Here is a 23999-nt window from a genome sequence, read left to right on the forward strand (position 1 = left end):
TGATATCATTTAACATCTAACAGAGCGAAAACGTAAAAAATTGGTTTTGAATACAAAAACCCCTCTGGAATCTCAGAATTGGCTGGATGAGTAGAAGATTTTAAAACAATTTTAACCCTCTATGAAGTGGGTTTCTGTTTCCAGTCCAATAGATTAGGACTGCTAGGTTGCATGGATTACGTACAGCCTTTTCTAGACTCCTTGGAAATCTTTTTTTTTCAGTCATTTTTCAAGCTTGGCTTTGAGCCTATGCGTGTTTCTTCTTAGGAGTGTTCTGGTTGGCATTTTTACTTCAAAATTCCCTCTCTGCTCTGCCTGGCACTGCTAGTAGTTTTCCAAGCTAAATGTGTTCAGTTGATCTTAGAAAGAAATCTCTTTCTTCTGAAGTTTCACACTGGTACAAAACAACCCTTTCAGGGCAAGGTAAATAGGCAGTTCCAGAAACCTTCACAGGTTTCCTACAGAAAATGTGTTAAAGTAAGAGAATAAAATCTTCCATGCTGTGTGTCCCAAAGTCAGGACGTGAGGCCTGTGTCAGATGATACAAATGACTCATTGTGCCTTTACTAAAGATAAGGTTGGACACTGAGAAGGCTGACTGCCCCTCTGCCTTGTCCTGAATGAGATATTTTACTCCAGTCTGAAACCTCTCAGAGTTCCTGAGTCTGGAGATATTCCATTGTTCTGCTGATCCTTGGAGTACAAATAGCTGAATGTCCCAGTGAAGTTTGTCTGCTGTTTGTGGTATGAAAATGGAGGAAAGTGTTCAGGATAAGGATTGGAAAAAAATGCAGAGAGCAAGGGGAGAGAGGTTGTCAAGCCTTTTATTTTGCTTTCATAGGTTTCTATACTATGCTCTTCCTGGGAGTCAATGTTGGAACATTTTAATCTAGCATGGATATTGAAAGAAACACTTCCTATATGTCCTCAGAACTTAAAGAAGTATTATGTCATCAGACACTTATCTTTGCATTGAATGCAGCTTATCCTGTTGCAAGTCTTTTTTCTCAAAAATGGCTGAGAGCTTTATGAAATGAAAACCAAAATAGAATTCACAATAATTTCTCAGAAAATTAAAAGGATACACTTCACCCAGGGTAGGACTCATTTTGGAGTAGTTTCATTTGCTAGAGCTGAGTACTACAGCATATTTACAGTGTTCTTGAGACAGACTCATGGAAGTCTAACATTTTGGCTTTTCAGGAAAGGTCAAGCCCAAAAAACTTACTGACACTCACTTTATCTAAAAAAAGCACATCTGATCCAGTGTCCTGAAAAATGGCACACTACAGTTATTAGGTTTACTGAGAAGAGAACAAAGCTGAAAACAAACGGAAAACTACAGTAAGAAAAAAAGACGAATTCTAACTCCCAGATGTAATTTAAATGCTCCACAGATAAGATGAAATTGAAAAATCTACTTTTGCCAGCAAAGTTCCAGGCACTTTTTTGTGCTTTATATTCAACCTATGAATTTCATTATTAGGAATCACGATGGGAAACTAAAAGGGATTTTTTTGATTTTATGCTGTTTGGTTCTAATTTTTCAGGTCCTTCTGAAAGTGTTTTTAATTGGTCTTGTAAATCTGTGAGCAAAACGGAATGTAATTTTGCTGGTTTTGAATCTCAAAATAGGTGTGGTAGATGGCTGTGCGTACACACTTGTTCTTCTGATGCCAAGTTTGTTGTTGAAATTAAGGAAATCATAATAATTAATCATCTCTTAAAAGAGATTTGAATCTTCCTAGGGTTTTCAGAGTTGCTAATTAAAGCCGTTATTTTTTGTTTAGTCCTGCTTATCAATCTTGCATTGTTGAAATCAATAGTTTTATCTTTAAAGATTGGAATCTCTTTGCCTCTGAAAGCATAATTTTAATATAAAATGCAATGGTAATAGTTCAGGAGCTTAATATGCCTTGGAATATATTAATCATAGATTTTGATTTTAAACACGTGTAAGAAACTTACTGCAGTCTTTTTAGGAAGATCTGATAATCTGTTACTTGTTTTAGATGTCTGTGGCCCTTATTCCAATAACCACCATACAACGAGGTGGTTAAATATATCATAGTATCATATAGCATCACTTCCTTTCTGTAGTTAGGTGTCATCTGAAGGGCTACTTCAGCATGCTGCTAAATTGTTCATTTTTTATTTTGAAGGGTGTCATCTCAAATAAAAAGCTTGTGGCTTTTCAAGACATTTTTCCTTTGATTTGCTTTGGTTGTGCAATAGAAAAGAAAAGACCTAGCCTTTCTCTGATCTAGGATATCAAAGATAAGTTGGTTGAGAATGAAAGCTGATGTTTCAAAATTGCTAAAAGGTCCAAAGAGAGTTAATTTGAACTCTTAACTTTCTCAGAAATAATGACCTAAAAAGTGCATCACAGAAGAATTGAAATGTTCAGTATTCTGTTCTCCTACAGCAATGAAGAGTTTAATAATTTTTCAAATATTTCAAGGCACTGGAAAGATTGATTTTTCTGCACTCAAGGTGCTCATGAAGTACTAAATTACACTAGAATCTTTTAAAAGAAATTACACTTTAGCAGAGTTATGGTTTAGCATTTTATTCTGTTCAATAACTTTTGAGGATGTTAAGTCTTGTAAGGTCTGCCCACTTGTATAAAAACCTTCTGGGGATGAATTGTCAAACCTCAGGCAACCCTTGAATGAGGAAAAGAAATTATGTAAACCCTACCTATGTTGGTGGGTTTTCATGTCTAATTTATAGATCAGACTAAACTTCAAAGTTGGTGCTGTAATAATGTCAAATGTAATTTGTTATATCATAAAGCATTGTATTTTCCTATGGTGCTGAGCCAGTATCTTTTCTTGAATATTAAAAAGGAAACAAAAAGTTGGCTTGCTTGCAGAAATGTCAGTACAGTTTTGTCATACGGTTGCTGAGTAATCACATTGTGGAAATATTAAATAGTTCCAAATTAATTCCTTTAAATTCTGAGTAGGCGGTGATGCTTGTGTTTTTGTTTTAATTCAGATAAACTTGTACTTGAAAATGGAGAAAAAGCCTAATAAGAAGGAGGAACTGACACTAGTGAACAATGTTTTAAAGCTTGCTACTAAGTTATTGAAGGTAAGAATTAAAATGGTATTCCCATATTGCAAAAAAGACCTAGAATAGATTGGGTAAAGAGTCACTTGTGTTACTTCTACAGGCAGCAGGGTGTGCTTTGCTTTAAACTTGCCCTGTACCTCCTTCACAGGGATGCTGCTTGTTCATACACTGCAGTCTGTTATGGTGCTGTCCTTGTGGATTGCAAATTATTATTATATCCAGTTTTATTCTTAGCTGTATATTAGCAGTGTGACAGAAGGTACTTCAGAGTGGTCAGGGTGATGAATGCTTGAGAAATAAATGATGCAATTTTATTATCTCTTTTGAGTGTCAATACAGAGGTGATTTAAGACCTTGTAGCCTCACTGTACCACACACTGAATTTGGGTCCCTTAGCCTGTTGATTCCCATTTGCCAGGGAGCAACCCTTAAATGAAGTTAAAACTCTGTTTACTTCAGCCAGCCAGGAGCTGAGATTGGAGTATTTCTTCTAGTTGGATGAGTAATTCCTCCCACCAGCACACATCGAGCAAGGTGTGTGTTGGACACCCCTTCTAAAAAGAGACACAGAACTTTCCATGAGAGGACTGACAGAGTCAGCAAGGCCTCAGAGCTGACAAAGCAACTGCTTGAGGGTTGTGCTGCAGCAATAAGGAGAGCCTGACTAAATCAGTGACTATCTCCTGGTGCAAGAACAAAGGACTGCAAGGCTTTTAGGACCTGGTTGTGGAGCAAATGAAAGGGTGGTCAGAGGACACTGGATGCAGAAAAGTTATCTGGATTCAAGGAGAGACTGGGCAAGAATAGACAAAGCCCATTAATAGGTTCAGGGTGTCATCTCGTGAGCAGAAATGTTTGTGTGCTGTGGGAATGTGGGTAGGTTGGATGCTGATCAACTCTTGGTCTAAATTGCTTCCATTTTTTTTCATGCTCTTCTCGGTGTTTCAAAGAAAGTGTTCATGTTTTCCTCTTGCCAAAAGTCTATCAACTCACAGCCTTTTCCAGTGAAGAACTTGGCTTTTGTGCCACAAATCCCAGACCTGGGTCATCATTTAGTTACTGTGAGAACATACTGAAAAGTGAGATTTCCAAGCCACCTACTGTTCTTCTAAATTCTTGGTAGTTGGTGATCAGCACAATTAGATGCTTCATTCCCAGTAGCTAAATGGGCTCAGGGTTTTTTAAATTTGATTTTGGGTGGTTTTGGTCTTGAAACTTTTATAAAGACTAAACTCTGTTGAATATTCTTACTGATTTCTTACTCACAAAATGGTAAGATGAATCCAAAATCTAAAAACTTTTTCCTTGCAGAATTTCTCTGCTGTCCTCAGGATCATGTCTTTTGTGTCTTTTGTATTTGCAGCAGAGTTTTATACGACATTACATCTAAATGAAAAGGTTGTTCATTCTTATTTCACCTTTTTGAAAGAAGAATCATAGCTTTGAAATTCTTCATTTTTTAGAAGGGGCTTATCAGGCCTTTTTCAAGGCCCAGGATGTAATGCAGGAGAGGGATGAAGATGAATTTAAAGCTAGGAAATATAAATGACTAAAGCAGCAATAGTTTGAAGACTTTGTATAATCCACTCATATTTTTAACTCCTTTTTCCTTCCTTTATTTGATGTATTTCTAGGCCAGAAAAGTTTGGGTGACTATATTCACAACCAATAATTGAAAATCGGTGAATCAGCTTCTTTGTTCAAGTTTTGTTGCAGACTAATTTGGGCTAATTTTTTGTTCCTTCCAATATTAAAAAAAAAAAGGTTAATATTGGCAGTCTAGTGATTATTAGGAATTTTTTTCCTATATCATCCTTTTCTGGCTATATCAATCAGTTGTTAGTTTCAAAATTAATGGAAAAGGAAGGAAATGGCAATAGGAAAGACATTTTTGTTCATTTGCATAGTTGTGAGGTGGTCTTCTGTCATTATGAAGAGTCTTTTTTACTTTTTGTGGTTCTGCTGCCTGTCAGTTCTTTTAACACTGCAGGTGATTTCTGGAAAATGTAAGGAATTTGGAGGTGGTGGTACCTAGCTCTTTATTTTCTTGGCTTCATGAGCAGTTTGGTAGATATTGTACATGGATGGCCTCCAATTTTTTGAAGAGTTATGAAGACAACAGCAGTCATCAGTCAGTTACTGTGATGGATATTTTCCTGCACATTGTGTTTGATATGCAGAATAATAGGAGAATGTTTTACTCCACTGGGACTTGAAGACTTCCTAAAGTATCTGATATTGCTCAATGCATATGTGAACAAAACCTCTTTTGTGTCATTTTTGTTTTTTAATGATGCTGTTTTGCCTTACTAGGAACTGGACAGTCCTTTTAGGTTATATGGGCTTACAATGAATCCACTGCTTTATAACATCACCCAAGTAGTCATCCTGTCAGCTGTTTCTGGTGTCATCAGTGACTTGCTTGGATTTAATCTTAAGGTAAATACTTGAGAAGCATCCTTTTTTTTCACCATATTGTTATAGATGGAACACATATTGAAGCATAGTTAATTCTTAACCAGGCTAACTAGAAGATTTATTGTTTGAAAACTGTTACGAAATTATTAAATTAAATCTATATCAGAAGAATAATGATGTATTTGTCAGAGCAGCCCTTTAAACTTTTTTTTTTCATTTTGTGGCTTTGTAATTTTATTTAGGACACTTAATTACAAGAATTCTTAGACATAAATACAGAGACACTTAAAGACATAAATACAAGATCTTCCTTAACTTTTTTTCACATTCCAAATTTGATTTCTCTCTTTAACTCCTCACTGTTGACTCTGTAGCTCTTTAGGGGAGGCAGACAGAGCAGGCTATCCCTGCAGTGAAGTATTGCAGTAGGAGTGGTATTGCTGTGACCAGTCCTACAGTGTTGGTTTGTCACTGCTGAGGGACTGTCCCCTTAGATCCTTCTCTTTGGCCCATCCTGAACTGGAAACTATTTCAGGATTCAGGTTATGAGGCATGAGCTTGTAGTTGGCTTGTAGTTGGTCACAATGCCCTTTATTGGCCGTTGAGTTTGTTTACGTCTTCTATCTTTTTCTTGTTAGAAGTAAGTGGATGTAAAATGTATTTTATTGTCTGTCATTAGAATATGTAGCAAATGCAGTAAGAAAAAACGTGGTGGTATTGCTGTTCTGGTAAAGAGAAATAATTTGAGAAATAACTTGATGTACTGCTCCAATTTTTTCAGCTCTGGAAGATCAAATCTTGATGGTATAGAAAGAAGATGAAATAACAGTGTTACAGAAAAGCTCATTGATGGACAAAACTGCCTCACAGCAGCCACTGAATCTGAATTTCAGAAGCTACGACCTCTTCAAGGAAGTCATTTGGAAAAACGGAAGTGTTTACATCTGTCTTGTGCAATCTTTGTATTTATTTCATCTTCTCACTGGTTTATGTTTGTTTTAGGTGACATTTATGTTTTATTTTTCAAATTATTTGCTTAGTTTTGGAAAGGGTCCGATTTAGGAAAGGTCAAAAACTGTGTGTCTGAGAGTTTGAAATCCTGAAATTCCATTACACTAAATTGCTCTATCTGTTGTTAAAGCTAAGCCAATGCTGGACATTTTTTGTTACCAGTAACACTATATGGAAGTAATTTGATTTTTTGATAGTGTGGTAAAATTGCTTAGAATATTTCATTTACACCAGTCATTTATGAGGGCAATGACAATAGATGTTTGGTTGCAATAGAAAAGCAAGGCATACTCAAAAAATAAAGTACTGACTGTACATTATGACAGGTAGCAAAAATGTTTTATATTGCTATTAGAAACAAGTGGGAATTTCTAATATTTTGAGCAATTCCAGGATCTAAACTCATATAGGCTGCAGTTTAAATATCCTGGGATATTAAAAAGGTATTATATAAGAGGTCAACAAGTGTTCTTTGATAACACACTTATTAGAGCAATAATTGTAAATGGTTACCATGCTGTATGATATTTTGATAAAAACTAAATATTGTATTTATTTGAAATACTGGGCTGTTCTGCACAGCTCTGACTGTGCATGTGCACTTTTTATTGTTACTTTTAATGAGAAACTTTATACATATAAATGTATATTAATTGGGATATATTATGGTGAACTATGGAGCAGTATGTATTATATGTTGAAGTTGAATATTTAAACAAGCAGATTATTTACTGGTGAAAAGAATGCTTTGAATGACTGAGCAAAAGATAGATAGATGCTCTCCTCTTGTACACTATAGTATATGCCATTCATACCACATTAAAGTTTAAGAACAATTAAACACAAAGAACAAGTTGCTCTGGTGAGCAGCAGAACTACAAAGCCTGGTATTTGGCAGGTTTGTGTCTTGAAATAACTCCCATTCCTCCCCTGCATGTGCTTTCTGCTGGGGTTTCTAACACCTCTCCCTCTGCCTCCCACAAGGACCAGTCATATTGACTCGTGGTTCTTCAATGTGACAAAAATGTGTCCATCCCTGTGGAATTAAGTAACTTGTAACAAACTTTCCTTCTACAAATTATTTTGGGAGGATTAATACCACCAGGCACAAGTATTCTTATATTTTATGTTTCTAAAATATTGGCTTCATACTTAAAAATGTCAAATAGTTGTTGACGAGAGTCTGGATGTTGCCCTATGTTTGCTAATCTTCAGAATCTTGAAAGATTGGAAGTATTGAGTCTTAAACTTATGTGGTATAAAAATATTTTTATATATGAAGCAACACAAACAAGCATTTTGTATTTTATTTGCCTCTGTACTAATGTTTAATAATGACCAAAGTGCATTCTGGTTTTTGGAAGAATGTATTACTGGAGCTTTAAGAACATACTATATTTAGTTTCTCATGTGAAAACTTCAGCTGCCTCTGATCTGTTTCTCCTTTCTCTGTTGTTTGACGTTGGGATTGTTTTTAAAAATTAAGTACATTTTATACACAGTTTTTTCCAAATTATGGTACAGACCTACTCAGAACTTAATTTTGCACAAAATATATTTAAAATAATAAAAAAAAGAACAGTGGGAGTTCTATGGGTGATAAAAGATAAGGCTGTTGCTTTTTACAGCCTGTCCTTATTACAAAACCATTCTTTACTCTAGGGTGGAATTATTTTTTAGAAATGTGAAATAGTGACTTTATGGCTTTCATTACTTAAAAAAAAAAAAAAAAAGGATGAGAGAAAACACTGCAGTTTGGGTTGAAGGTGAAATTAGTTTAACCATGTATACCTCAGCAACTCGCGCTGTGCGGTTTGTTGCACTAACAAATGGCGGCTTGGGAAAGTAAAAGATTTGTGAAATGAAATTAAAAATAATAAAATCCTTTATTTGCTACCCTTAGGTATATTCGTTATGTTAAAAATGAGAGAGGTTTTTTTCTCCATCCCTCAATGTGGAAAGTCCAGTATAAGAATAGAGGCAAGTAGAAATATGGCAGATCTTGCGTGTTAACTGTTATTTTTTGCCACGTGTTTTGTAACTGAAAGTGTGATCAGGCTTGGAATAAAGCTTTCTATGGTTGATGGTAAAAAAGAAAAAAAAAATGCAGTGAGCTATATCTTTTAGTAATGTCCAGCATATTTCTGTGTCTGCCTGTTTTGATTTAAATTCATGAAGTCTATTAAGATTAAAGCACTTTTGGGAAAGAAACCTGCACAGAGAATGCAAATGATACAGAATATCATGTAGAACAACCCAAGTTAAAGTGCAGGTGAAATGCAGAAAGATACTTTAATAATTTGATTAGTTGTCCATGTTACCGTCTAGGAATGAGACATTTAAAACCCTCTGAGTAGCTATCAAATTCAGTAACTTCAAAAAACTTCTCTGGATTACAGGCTTATTTTATTCCAGGTAACGCTTAGGGATATTACTGGTTCAGATTTCAGAGGTCCATCTTTGGCACCCAGCAGCAAACAGTGGAGAGAATTATCTTTTTTACAGATGGTGGTAGTGGGCTGCTGCTATTGTCTTTACTGGATACTTCAAACCCCAAGACATCCAACTTGTTTGTTGGAGGGAAAGGAGGAAAAAGGTTGTTGGTGTTGTTGATCTGCCCACTGCTGCCTCCTTAGGTAGATTTTAGTTATGAGTTTCTCAATAGCGAGTTTCACTCAGTAGGAATGTAAAAGAAGACTTTGAAGGAGGAATGCATGGTTCTTTGTTCTCAGTCCATAAAGGAACTATGTTTTTATTGCATGACTGCACAAAATGTATCTGTATTGGTGCAGGAGCTGGGGAAGCAAATCTTACAGTAAGAAGTTGTCAGCTGACAAAGTCATCTTTTCCAATGTTGTTCTTGCAATACAGCAGAGGAAGTCATCTTGGGAAGGTGCCCATGTTGTTTGTTTTGTTAAAAAAACCTCACAACAGTCTTCACACAGCTCACCACTTTACTGTGGCTTTCCTCATGAATACTGCCTTTGTACCTTGTCAGTCTTGGGAAAAGCAGTGAGTCTCAGCTGGGTTGTTAGGATCCTGCTTTGCTGACACTTCCTTTTCCTGAAAATCACCCCAGTGACTGGTGATGGACAGAGCCTGCATGTGTCCTTTGAAGTCCCTGTATGGGAGTGTTCAGACAGAAGGTGATCTTGGCGATTCTGCTGAGCTTCAGGAAATGTCTGACCACAAAACACCAGGAGATTCCTGCATTGCCAGTGTTCCTGACTGGGCTGATAGAGGGGTTTGTGGTAATGCCTGTCAGCTCTGCTCATTTTATCTGCTCCTTTTGCCTATTGCCTTCCTGAGTGAGCAAGTAGATCCCACTGGTGATGGCAACCAAACAGCTGTCTTGGGAATGGGGAAGTGTCCAAGGCTGCCGTGGACAGTTTGTGAGAGGAATAACTCAGGAAGGAAAGGGAGTGTAATACCTTTGATACTGGAACTGATGATCCACTTCTGGTGACAGTTCTACTGTCAGAGTTGGACATCTGTTATGAATTGATACCCCTGAGCCCAGCATTGCCTGGGGCTTGGTGGAGATAAGATTTCCTCCTTACTGTCTCAGGCAATCACTGCTGGAGTCTGGCATGTCATGTGCATTCTCTAGACACCGAGGCAGCCTTGAGAAGGGCCTTCATGTGAAGCCTTTTCAATAGGAAAGAGACATCAAGATCCTCCCCACAGTGTGCTGCTGCTTCCCCTGAAGGGAGGGGGACTGGGACAGGGCAGAACTTGTAATGGACAGTTTAGGGACAACAACAGAAATCAGAGGAGGCTGCAGCAGTAAGTCTTGTCCCTTGTTCCTTGGTCTTGCTGTGGATGGTCAGTTTGCAGGCTGAAGGCTTTGTCAACCTGTGGCTGTAGATCACTGCATCTTGCCCAAATTGTCTTGGGGAGGCTAAAGCATGTGGAGAGATTGGTTCTAAATGTAGAGAATCCCCATGTCCTGCATCTCAAAGCTGCTGCCACCGGGTATCTGTTCTCTTTGGTCATTTTGATCCTCAAATTCGATACCTCATGCAGTTCAATTTGCATGGGCAACTGCAGTATTCTGGAGGATGCTGTGGCATGTAAGGTTCATGTGAAAGAGAATTTCCCAGCCTGCAGTACCAGGACTTTGATCTGCTTCTCCACTCCAGGAGCAATGTCTTGCAGTGGGTTCTGCTTGGGGCTGGTGTTGAAGCACACAGCTACTGCCACAGCAGCCAGGACCCTTGGGCAGCATTTCAGCTGGTGTTAGGTCATGTTTAAGGCAGGTTGGGCTTGCTGGCAAAAATCGTGTTTTAGTGCTGTCATGCCAAAGACACACCTGAGTTTTATCTATAAGCAGGTAAGACCTTGGATTTTAATTGGATGTTAATGTAGAAGCTCATGTCAAATTTTAAGTCCCAGCTTGGTTTCATCAGGGAAAGTTTGCAGTGTGGCTATAGGAATAGATGGGAAAGGAGAAAGAAACCCATCTGGTTGATGCCATCTGGATTGTCTGTCAGGCTGCCATTTGAGAGCTTCCCACAGGTACCTTTGGTGCATGTTGGTCCTTATGGAATGCCTGAATTATGCAAGTGTAAAATATATAGAACATTACTTCAGATTAGTTAGTTTAGATTAAGCACTGGAGAGTCAGTATGTACTTCAATATGTTACAAATAACTCTCCGAAAGTGTTATTAAATAAGAGAAAAATTATTTGAAAGTTTCTATTTTTACCTATTTCTTCCCACTCTTTAGTCATTTTACGCTAGAATGGACACTTTGCCATCCTTAAACAAACATTCAGAAATCTCAAGTTACTGCAGATTTGGTTTTGTGATAAGAAGTCAATTCTCTGGGCTGTAAGCATTGCCATGTCTCCTGCTGTCAGTAAAGGAACTCTCTGGAGAGAGAAATCAAGAGAGATTTTCTTTCTGGCTCTTCAGAGATGAAGCTACAACATTCAGTATGGACACAAGCGCCTCTGATAAAATAAACAGCACTGATGGCTGGTCAGATTCAATTTTTCCAATACAAGCTTGTATAACTTCGTGATCCAGAGTAGGAAATAAGGTCATGCTGCAGAAAGATTTGTCCATTTTATTTCTTTTTTTCCCCCCCTGTCTTTGATTAATCATTTCAAGGAAAGCAAAGCACATGCACTTTACGGACAAGCTCCCAAAATATTCCACTTCTTACTAATTTAATTTATTACTTTAGTCTTTTGTTTAAAAATGACAATACTTTATGTTTTCACTTCCTGCCCTCATAAACAGTTCCTGCTTCTTCAGCATGGCCTTATTGGTAATGCAATTTGTCAGGAATTAGCTGGCTGCCTTCTGCCCATATCACAGTCCAAGCCTGAGTCTCTGAGTATGTGATTATGAATCAAAATCTTTTGCTTTTGGTCTGTCTCATGCATGTAAGTAAATGGGCAGTGAATTACCTGACTAATTGAAAATTGCAGTTAAACAAATGGAAGCTAAGTGGAAGTTGGCACTAAGCCAGTGAGTTTTGGTGAAATAGTTGTTTGGAGCACTCCATTATTTCATTAAAGCATCTCTACAGTAGTGCTGATTGGGGTTAAAGACAACTAGCCTGGGGATAAAGGTTTGACCTCAATGAAAAGTCACTCTCCAACAGCTCTGCATGTTCTGCTTATTGTACTCAGGGCTGTGGTCTTATACTTTGTGTAGGGTTCTTTGTCCTGAGATGTCTAAATTTTAGATGCCAAATTGACCCAGGGCTTCCTTGGCAGTCATCAGAAAGTCACATTCACCTTTAGAGGGGAATTAATTCAGTTGATCTTTGACCCTCATTTTAGTGATCCTCTGGGATATTTCTCTCGAGTGTAAAAGGAGAAGTGTGCGGGTAATTTAGAATCAGATGCAAAACTTCAAACCACTTAAATTAGGGCAGATAATTCAACTTTACTGTTTTGTTCTGCAGTGCAACTTTAACAATCTTTGCAGCTGTGTAATTAGTTCGGCTGCCACCGGAAAGGAAGACATTTGCTTTCTTCTTTTCTTTTTAAATTTTATTAGTTTTCTCTTAGAAAAGATTTCCAAACATGAATTCTGTAGTCTTGCCCCAGCACTTGGATCTCCCCCTGCGCTGTGGTGCAGCAGCTGGTGAGCTGCCCAGATGTGTGCAGCTGCAGCTCCACAGCCTGCAGGCGGCTCTGTGCAGGCACAGCCTGTGCCGGGGTCACACACACGTGTACCTGGAGAGAGCTCTGCCTTTATTACTAAAATGGGTCACTTGAAGGATGGGTAAGTGTAGGCGAGTCCACGGACGGCTGGGACAAGGAATTTTGCTGACTTGTATATTGTAGAACGTGGGTTTATTGCAAGGGTCGTGGGTAAAAGGCCCTGCCTTCAGCCACCAGCCTGGGCTGGAGGGAAATCCCAAAGAGAGAGGGAGAGAGAACAGCAGGGTGAGAGCTGAGAGAGAAGGGAGTGAGAGAGCAAAGGGCAGGGGGAAGAGAGCAGGAGAGAGCAAGAGTAGGGGGAAGAGGAAGGGGAAGAGAGAGAGGTCCTTGTTACAATCCATTATATCTCCTTTTGTGATGAATATTCTAATTTACAGTGACCAACCAATACAATACACAAAATCCTACAGAATCTACATACAGCCTATAAGAACTACTATATTACCATACTGTGTTATATTTTAAACTCTAAAAACTACTCTTTAGACTTCTGTTTTGCTACATTGACCTTTGGATCCCTCAGCCAGCAGAAAGGTATTGTTCAATCAAAAGGGATTCTCCTTCAGCTGGCTAGCCCATTGTCTTCAGGTTATATAGTAACTAAGACTCAGTATCCTACAACTCAAAGTAAGCTTCCATTTCTATTTCAATTATAGGTTTCATATTGTCAGAATCTTTTGCTAAGCAATCATATTTATAAGGTTTCCCTGATTCATCTTCCCCAACAGGTAAGATCAGCTCTGCCCTTGACCTCACCCATGGGGAAACACTGTTCCTGTTTTGACAGAGCTGCAGGGGTCATGATTTTGTTCTTTGCCTGTTACATTGGAAATCCCTTATGGCAACGCTGCTGCTGCTGGGTGTAAAGGTGTGATGCCACTGAGATGTAAAACCCATCTGGAAGCAGAGAGCTCTCCCTGCTTGGCAAGATCTCTGTGCAGAGCAGTCCGTGTGATGTGTGTCCTCGCAGCAGCTGGAATCGAGGGTGCTCTGCTCAGAGGGAGTAGGGCTGACAGGGACAAGGCTTTGCCATATGTCTCCTCTGCTATCTTCAGGCTGTAGAATTGCAGCTGAGTCAAAGATACTCCTCAAAGGCCTTTGCTGGCTGGCCTGAAAATGTTTGCAGAGTGGATAAAAATAGCACGAAAAATCTCCAGCTTGGAGAAGGGGAATCACTGTTATTTTACCCCTGTCCTTCAGCGAGGTGTTCTGGTTCCAGTCTTTTGTAAACCCGTGCTAACTTAGACTGCTTCTAAGTGTATTTGTAGAGTTATTTATTCATCCAGCCTATGTGGATGGCAGAAATAACTTACAGTGAACCTCGGAGGATGATGCTGGAGCCCTGTTTCCGTAACAGCCCATTCCCCATGGCCTTGTGCTGTCATCTGCAGGCAAACACAGCAGGAAGAGCAAAGCACCGTATTTAACCTGCATTTCTCACCTCTCCCTCGTGCATCGCCTTTGAAGCAAGGGCTCTTGATAGCAGATAAACTGCACTGAATATAATGAGGTGAATCTGTTTCTAGTGTTATAGATGTGAATATTACCTCTCTTATGACTTCCGTGCTGTCCAGGGGTCTGACTCTTCACAGCTCTTTTTTTGCCCCTCCTATGACCTGTTTTCACCATTTGTGAAACTGGCTGAAGCAATTCTGGCCTCTCCCAAGTGGCTCTGCACATTTCTGCTGCCATGCTGTTGCTGCTCCAGCCCACTCAGAGTTTTCTTTTAGCGCCCTTTATTTCGGTGCTGTTTATACCCCGAGCATTGGTGCTGCCACAGCTGCACAAGCAATGTGCTGAGGGAAGGGGGTGGAAGCTGGATTTTTGGCTGCAGAAAGCACATTGTGTGCCTACAAACAATAGGGATCACTGCCATCAACCTTGGAATAAATAGGAGCCATTGAATTTATTGAAGTGGGATTAATTCCCATTGTGTATAGAGGGGAGTTAATACAGTGAATGCAAATAATGTATATGGCCAACAATTTTAGCCTTGGGGTGACAAAACGCTGCAGTTAGGGATTGCCATTATTTCCTATTCTTTCCCACACACATGTGCACACTGTGAATTCCAATTGCACCACAAATCCTGGCTTTCCAGATAAAAATAAAAAAATTAGAAATTCAAAGTATGCAAAAGAGTAATTGTAAAATAATTGTTATAACTTGGAGGAAACAACAGATGTTTCACTTGTTGCTGGAATTCTCTGAAGGAGAACTAATTTTCCAAGCATATCGAGTACATGCTAATCAGAAGCATTTTTCTCTATGCAGCAGCATAATGGCATTCCTGGAAATGTTCTTTGTGTTGGCTTAATAATGCACAGCCAAGGAATGCACTACTGGGACGAGAGGAGCAGCTTTTGCCACTACCTTTATATTTTGTTCCTTTCTAATTCTCTCAACTGGACCACTTTAAATAAAAGGCAAAATAGATTTATTAATATTTGAAGATAACATTTAAACCTACCTGTGAAGATTGATGGGGGTCTCACTGAAGATTGGGTTGGTGCCTGGTTGAAGTTACTGCTGATAATAGAGATACAGCACCTGGATTTCACAGGTGGGGAATATACTGAGAACAACAATGCTCTTTTCTCCACATCTCAACCTTTGAATCAGATCCTTCTAACAACAGCTGTGACCTCACCTCATCAAGATACCAGCCCAGCTCTATAAAATTTACAGTTGTAATTGGAGTACAAGAAAATCATGTATATTAGGTAGCTTGGGTAGTGTTTGTGGAATCAAACACTGAAGAACATCTACTGGCCTTAGATGGAGATGCAGACAGGTTGGAGAGGGTCAAGCCACCATCTACACCTGCCCTATGAGGAAAGACTCCTCCCTGGAGCAGAGAAGGCTCAGGAGTGCCTCATCACAGTATTGCAGTGCTTGAGGGACAGCTACAAAGAGAATGTAGCTCTCTCTTCACAAGTGGCAATGGTTACAAATTGCCTATTTCAGCTACAGGTTTCCTTGCATATGCAGTTCTGTGCTCTCAAAATGCAAAGGCTTTCATCATATCAGAACACAAAACCAAAAGACAAAGCCCAACAAGCAAGACAACAGGACTGTTAGTTCCCTGCAATGCTCTATCTTAAATGCAGTTATTATCTAAGAAAACATTTACAGAGCCTTTGGGGTGGAGTTGTGAGGACCAGCCCTGACAGCATGCTCCTCTGACTGGGGCAGCCACAGAATTATCAGCAATTCACACCATTTCTTATTATTATTCTTCTAAGAATATTCCTATTTTTATTATTTCTGTGCTTACTAATGCACTTTATTTAATATCAGCAGGATTATCTGGTTTCTAATTGATATGGCACAAGGGAAGAAATCTTAGTATTGAGATCAGGTTGCAAATTTTTATTTGAAGGTAAATTGAAGTCCTACATTTTTGGCTTAAGATGTCAGACTTAAGCAGGAGGATGTTACTGAGTGTTTGACTACAAGCAAACACTGTTAGTGTCCTAAAACTATAATCTGTAAATAATTATAACCAGCATCAATATAATCAGACTCAAAGGACCAGAGATATCCAATTTCAAGTATCCACAGCCTGCCCTGACATTAGACAACTGTTGAGGTGAATGGTGTATCAGCAACATGTAACATGGTAGGTCTGTGAGGTTGTACAGGCTGTTTCTGCTGCATTCAATAATGAGGGATTTTTTTCAATATATTTAGAAATTCTGTACACTCTCCTCTGCATGACTCATCATTAGCTGACAGTTTCCTTTAGTATTTGCAGGAGATGTTGGTTCTAGGATGGAGTGGTGCTCTGTTCATATGTGACGTGGTTGGGAGGAGCAGACAAATGGATCACTGAGACATGGAGAAGGAGAGCAGTGTGTGCGTGGGGGTAGGAGCAAGACTTAGGAGAAGATCAAGAACCACCAGCTGGGATCTTGAGGATAGCATATTTTCCCTACAGAAAGATGGCATTGCCTCCTTAGTTTAAGGCTGAGTGCATGGAATGTTGGTGTTTAAAATAATGATAGAAATTGGGAGTAAGGCTTCACAGGAGCACAGTTTTGCCCATGTAACCTCTTCATGGTGTAGAGAGGCCAAGGGACAGGAGAGGGAAGATGTTAAGCTGAATGGAGTGCATGTGGTTTCCTGGTGCCCAGGATTTCTTCCTGTGCTTCAAGAGGGTGGGAGGACTTGGAGACAGTTGTCCCTGGATCTTTTCTTCATACAAGATTAAGGTGGCTACAGTGCACTGCTGGACCTGGATGGTTTGGAATCTTAGAATATTTCAGGCTGGAGGGGACCCCATAAGGATCATCAAGTCCAATTCCCTGCTTCTTTCAGGACAGCTTATAACTGAACCATATGACTAAGAGCATCTTTCAGATGCTCTTTGAACTCCTGTGGAGTTGGTGCCATCACTGCTTGCTCCAGGAGCCTGGTCCAGTCATTGAACAACCTCTCTCCATGATAAACCTTTTTCTAATGTCTGATCTAAACTTTCCCTGGTGCAGCTTTGTTCCATTGCCTGTCACTGGTTACCAGAGAAAAGAGATCAGCACCTCTCTTCTCCCTCCCTGTAGTTTTAGACTGCCATGATATCACCCATCAACCTTCTCTTCTCTAGACTGAACAAGCCAAGAGATTCCAGCCACTCCTTATACATTTTGTCCTCAAGAGATTTCACCACCTTAGTCACTTTCCCCTGGATGCAAATATCTAACAGTTCTATATCCCCCTCATGCTGAGGTGCCCAAAACTGCACAGAGTGCATACCAGGGCAGTGTGCAGCAGGACAATCACCTCCCCTGACTGGCCAGTGACTGATTCACCCCAAGACACAGCTGGCCCTTTCAGCTGCCAGGACACACTGCTGCCAATCTGCCATCAACCCAGAGCCCCACATCACTTGTTTGGTGCCAGGGCTCTGGGAGCTAGGGGAGGCTCACATGGGTACGAGCATGGAGAAGGAAGAGTTACCGTGTAGAGGGTTGGTATTTTATTGAAAACAAGCCTGGAGCATTCCACTCCCTTGTTAATGTATCAGAGAGACAGGGATGGCATTTATTGCTTTTTTCTGTTTGCAGCATTAGCAGTAGTGCATCTCTGGGTACTTGTGCCATGTTCTAAAACATATGGCAAATTGCTTGCCCATATGGGTTTGAAGAGCAGTGTGTGTTCAACAGTTTAAACCTCAGAACAATCAGAAGACAAGCTTTGCATTCCAAGCTGGAGAGCATGGCAATCATCTCATATTGTCTAGACTTTCCTCTCTGTCATTTTTACATATTTTGCAGTGATTACATTCATTTCCTCTGTCTTCCTTTCTGCCAAGATCTATCTGCAACCTAGATATCAGTTAAGGTAGTTTTTCATATTCATGGTATTAGTCACTGTGAGCATATTTGGAGTGAGCACTTCTGATGCTCCCATCCATTTTCGTTATGGCAAATTAATCTCATTCTGGGAGGGTGATGGAAACTGGTGGTTTTTTTGATTTATCTGTGCAGATCTCATAAATGAGATAAAACCCCCATAAAGCCAGTGTTTTAAAATAATGATTAATCTCATTTTTCTTGGGAGATATATTATTAGACAGATATAATATAGAAAACTCATTACTTTGGTTGTAAAAATGTATTAATTAGAGGACTGTGTCACAACAGTAAATGAAGACAAACTTACTACAGAGTAGTTTTCATTAGAAACTAGTGGAAGTGCAGTTCTTGACTTGCTGGACTTAGGGGTTAATATTACCCCTTACAGTTTTATGATGTGGATGGGATTTTAAATTACTTTTGACAAATTTGAGTAACAATGCTTATATTAGCAAGCTGTCTGTGAGCAGGTGAAGGAGAGTTCTTAGATAATGGTGAAACCTCCTAAAATGGGAAAGGGCTGGAAGGTGGACTTTAATCAAAACCTTCCTCCTGCTGCCTCAGCTGAAGGTGCTTTCCTCACCTGAAGGCATTGATTAAGTTGTTCTTTTGTTTTGCCTTGGGCTGAAGCTCAAAATGTTGCTCTTAATCTTTGCTTTCCAATGTGGGAACTAAGGAAAATTTGCCTTGAGGATTTGGGCATCAATTAATCAAGTAAAATCTTTGGTATAAGCAGGAACTTGAAGGCTGTTGGTGTTTGAAGAAGCAGTGAGCCACCATAAAGGTGCTGTGGAACCCACAGTTCAGCTGCACATTCACCTCTCCCCAGATTTGTCATGTGTATAACTATTTCCTTGAGCTGGAAATCTGGGAATTGATTTGGTTTTGCTCATGTAGTTGATCTTTGTATTCCTGTCTGAGCCTGGTGAGAGGCTTGGGAAGCTGCTCTGGTTTGGGGCTGCTTTGGGTCACCAGGGAAAGACACCAGCCTGACCACAGGCACACAGTGCCCATTTCTGTAGGTTTTGTGCTGCTCTTCTCTGTATCTCTGGTGCTTCCCCAAAGCAGGAGGCACTGCCATGCATGTCCCTGCTCTGCCCCAGGTGCACAGAGATGTGTCTGCCTGTAGCTTGTTCCCAGATTTCTGTCATTTCATCCAAAGTAGGTGTGCGTACACATTGCACACCCGTACCTACCCCCCAGCCTGACCCTGGCAGAGCTGCCCCACAGCTGCCCTTCCACAACCACTTGTGCAGAACAGGCTCTTAAAACCTCTGGCTGGTGATGAAGTGATGAAGGGTACACAACATTTTACCTGCAGATCCCTGCCATGGTTTGGCCAGAAAGGCTGTTCTTTATCCTCCCCTGCAGTGCCATGGTTCACCCAGCTCAGCTCAGTGTCCTCCAGCCCCGGGCCCAGCTCAGACTGATGTCCCCCAGCCTCGCTGGGGTGCTGAGCTGCCCTGCTCCATCCTGCCTGCAGATGGGGACTGAAAACTGCATTTTGAAGGCACAGATGCTCTGAGTGCTGCAGCTCACCTCTAGAAGGCAATTACTCTTCTGCTGCAATCTGGGCTCTGCCTCCTCCTGAGACCAGCATTTCATGAATGGGGGATGCAGTGTTTAAAGAGCAGCAGCCCTTCCCCTTGAGCTGCCTTCTCAGCTCCTCTGCTGAGAAACAGAAGGAACCTGAGGACCTGTGATGGATACAATCTATGAGTGCAGATTGCTGTAAGAAATGGGCTGAAATATGTGGAATGCATGTAAATATGTACCCATTTACATGTATTTAATATGCTTTGGTTTACATATCAAACAGAAAATGCTGGATAAACAAAACTATGGCCAAAATGTCTTTAATGTTGCCTATTCTGGGGCACAAAGCAGCAGGGAAGGGCAGCTTGGCAAGCTGTCTTTGCTTCTCTGGGAAGGGGTGATTTGGACTGTAGAAGATCCAGCTTGCAGTTCTTACACAGATAATCAGAGACGGCTGCTGTGCATCATGTTTCTAAGCTGAGGTGGAGTGCCCTGGGACTGTGGCTGTCCATGTTTCCAGGCCAGGTAGCTCTACACAGTACCTAGGGGCAGAAGGGCACTGCAGCACTCTGCACACCTGCACACACTCTTTTGCTCTGGATGAAGCAAATCTAGGTATTTGCTTTTGAGCACATGCTGAAATCCTCTGTGGTATGTAAGAATTACTCCTCGTTTTGGAGAGACCCAACCAGGGGATTTGGCACCAGATTTCTGGCTTTTATGTTCCTCGTAAAAAGCTTGAAGAGCTCAAGTAGCCTGGTGCTCTGCTGGGGATGTTTCCCTTGGACTGAAATAAACCATGTATTACAGCTCATTTCTCTTCTAGGTTTATGTGAAATCCTGTCCACCTTGAAATCAGAGGTTTATGTTTTATTCCAGTGGAGCCAAGCTTTCATTTTTGTTTCACAGGGAGTTTGGTCTGATTTATATGATTAAGAGTTTTATAAAACTTATGGTTCTTGTAAGAACACTTTCCCCCCAGCTTTTAGAAGCTTTCCAAAGTGTAGAGGGACACACATTGCCCCATAAATTACATGTCTAAGACGAGGCTGTTTTTTTTGACTGTGAACAGTAACATTGATAAACAGGGAGAAAACCATGACAGCCTTATGCTGCCTTGCACCCCAGTAGAAAGATCCTAGAGAGCAAATGCTTGGAGAAGAACATTCTCAGAAAACCACAAACACTTTAAATTTAGCATCCTGGTACAACGTAGAGAGGGAAGCATGTCAAGGAGGTTAATGCCACTCTGAGTTTTCTTCTGTCTTCAGTTTGTTCTTTTGTCTTCCTCCTCCCAGATTTTCAGACTGAAGGCTTATAAACACTGCCTGTTCACACTTGCAGAATTTTGGTATGTGGGTAATAAAAAAAAAAAAAAAAATCAGATGCACACAGGTCTATTTTGTGTTGTTGTTAAAGAAGACCACAGAAGGAGTGACACTGGAGCTTTGCCTCAACTCCCACGACGAGCTGCTGCAGGACAGCAGTGTTAAGATGCTTGTGCTACAGCTGCCCTCCAGGTCCTTAGCAGGACAGAACTCCTACATTTCCTTGTCTCAGGTTTGTAGTCTTGGCTTGACTCTGCATCCCATGTGCCTGTGCTGCAAGGTGCAGGTCCAGGCTCTGGTGGTGTCCTTGTCCCCAGGGAAGGGCATTGCTGGAGAGCCCTGCTGGGACACAGGCTGACACCACTCATCCCACAGTTGTGCCTGTGAACATCCGTCTTGCGACTTGCCCCAAAGGCTCTTTGATCTCTTCCTATCTCCTTGGTCTCCCCTGAGTTTCCATGCTGGGCTTCAAAAGATTTACAATGGCTTTTTGTTAAATATTGAAACCTTTTGCAACCCTTTGTTATGTTCTACGGCTTCCTGAGAGACTGAATTTCCAAAGCATTTTTTGTTGTACAGCACAAACTTTGGGTCCCAGCTGTCTCTCCAACTTGTAGTCTCACTCTACCAGCAGTTGCAGGCTTTGATCATCAAAATTTCTATTATGCAACTTGATTAAAGGTATTCAGATCTCAAGGTGAGAGCAGAGAGAGATTTACATTTGAAGTGATTTATTAACCTGCTGTAATTTAAGGTCATGCTAGTTTCAGAATATTGTTAGTCCTTAATTTCAGTCTCTCTTTGTGCTATCCAGTAATAGACAACTAACATTAGTTTAATTCAAAGGCTTTTTGCTTCCTTGGAGGAAATACTAGAAGGAAACAAAAATGCTCTAGTCATTAAAAGAGATTAGGAAAAAAAAATTGTTTTTTAATTCCCATTCTCAAAATCCCTATGCTACAAACACAGCTGATTAATGTACCACCTAGGTAAGAAACAAAAAATTGCCTCAAGCCCCCCAACTTGTATTGTACCTTTTATGTCACTTACTTAGTAGCAAAGGAGTGTGAATGTGAGCTGTGAATACTGCAAGTAGATGGTAACCACAGTCATTGCTTGGTAGTCTCCTTATGTTTATGATGTGAAAAATCCTGGATGGGCTAAGTCTGTAATAGTTCAGCTATTGCATATCATGACCATAAAATCCTGCCCTTCAACCACAGTCACTCTCTGGTACAGGGGGATAACAATTCTAATCACTTTGTTAAACAGCTGTGTTGTCCCACCCTTAAGGGAGAGGAAGCCCTCCAAATTTGTAAATGCTCATGGTTGAAAGGAATCACAAAACTCAGAGGGTACACAAAACCATGAAGTTTTATTAGTAAATTGCACACTTGGCATGGAAATTGTTATGTTAGTCCCTGACCTGCTCTATAAGCACATGACAGTGGGTTTTGGATAAAGAGGTAAGATGAAAAAGAAGAGAGAAAGAATGAGATGAATGAGAGAAAGCAAGAGAAAAAGATAAAGAAAGAATAAAAGGAAGGATGCCCAGGCTTGGTGGGGGTACAATTTTGTAAAGAATTTTCCCTGCCCTGAAGACCATTTTTTCTCTTTCCATGTGAATTAGTGATCGTGCAGAGTCCATTCTTTCAGGCCTCTCTGGATATGAGTCAGAGGGCTTCAGGGGTCTTGGGTGGTCTTGACCCCCCCTATGTTCCATGCCCACTTCTCAGCTTCATTTTGTGCTTGCACTGGACTGTGTTGTGCTTATCTCCAGCAGCCAGGAAAAGGATGTTTGCCAAAAAGTACTGCCCTACCTCAGTGTGTTCCCCTTCTCCAGTCACATCTTGTTCTTTCCCATGGCATATTATTACCAACAATCCTTGGCTGGCTCCACAGCCATCCAGCTATTGCTATTTGAGACATTATCCCCTTATATTCTGGGCTTCTATACCAGCCCCTAACCATTTTTCAGAAAGCCAAGGAAGCTAAAGAGTATTTTGGGATTCAGGCATGGTACAGACAGTGCTCATCAAATACACTCACTTCAGTATTTTCATATGACTCACCTTTTCCTTGAGAATAGACTAATCACTTGATATACATAACTACAAGGTCATGACTACCATAAGAAGAAACCTACACAAAATTCAGGTATCATGATAGAAAGCCAAAATAATCCCAGTGCAATAGAAAGTCAGGCCTGAATGTACCTACACAGGTTTTATTGGTGAAACTCTGAGCAGGGGTTTCTTGTGCCACTGTTGGGCTGTGGTTTTGTGAGCATGTGTCTGTCCACACATGTGTAGCTCCTCTTTGCTGTGCCCTCTTTAGGCAGGGAAGTTCCAATGCATTTTCTGTTCTTCACCAACTCTATCACATGTGCAAAGAAGTAGAAAATAATTCTACTGCTATGCCCCCAAAGGAAGAACTTAGTACCCAGGTATTGATTTCTTCCATATTCTGTGAGGACCTGGTCCCATTTCTGAGAGACCCAAGTTTAGATTTTGAAAATATCTGGTATCCTTTTAAATTAGAAAAAACCCAAAAAAAACAAAAAAACCCCAACCAAACAAAAACCAAACCAAACCAAAACAAAACAAACAAACAAAAAAAACACCAAAACACCCCCAAAAAACACCCAGAAGGACAATTTATGGGGAAAAAAAAGCCACCAGAGCCAAAAATAAAATCACCTGGGAGGTCTGCAAGAAGGAAAGGTAAACAAGTGTGAGGAATTAGAGTTGGGATGGTGGGCTGTGGGCCAGGGACAGATGTGCTGACAGGTTCCAGGCAGAAGCACCTGAAAGAAGGGACCTGTGATGAGCCCCCCAAGAATTGCACCCTGTGGGAAATCATGTGCATGGTCTGTGAGATACACACATCTCTCTCTCTAACAGCTCTACACCAAACCCTGGGCTGTGCTCCCCAGACACTGAATGCACATCACAGTGAAAAAGCAGCATCATCTCTTCAGAAGAGGACACAGGGTCTGCCATGCAAATGTGAACTTTGGAAAGAGAGACTGTAAGTTACCAACATGACACCTTTGCAGACACATTAGTAATTACCTGCTAGTTAGATGCAC

The 23999-nt window shown here is 40.5% G+C and overlaps 1 protein-coding gene across 3 annotated transcripts in view; it reads left to right on the forward strand.

The window, feature by feature from the left end:
* Positions 1-8409, forward strand: part of PHTF2 (putative homeodomain transcription factor 2) — a 63641-nt gene extending 55232 nt beyond the window's left edge. For all 3 annotated transcript variants that reach the window (XM_066318728.1, XM_066318731.1, XM_066318730.1), the window contains 3 exons: positions 3001-3096; positions 5392-5517; positions 6278-8409. In XM_066318728.1, coding sequence (XP_066174825.1) covers positions 3001-3096; positions 5392-5517; positions 6278-6298 — 243 coding nt within the window. In that variant the 3' untranslated portion in view covers positions 6299-8409. The remainder of the gene's footprint in view (positions 1-3000; positions 3097-5391; positions 5518-6277) is intronic.
* Positions 8410-23999: the final 15590 nt, after the last annotated feature.

The sequence above is a fragment of the Sylvia atricapilla genome, chromosome 5, assembly GCF_009819655.1.
Source record: "Sylvia atricapilla isolate bSylAtr1 chromosome 5, bSylAtr1.pri, whole genome shotgun sequence".
NCBI lineage: Eukaryota > Metazoa > Chordata > Aves > Passeriformes > Sylviidae > Sylvia > Sylvia atricapilla.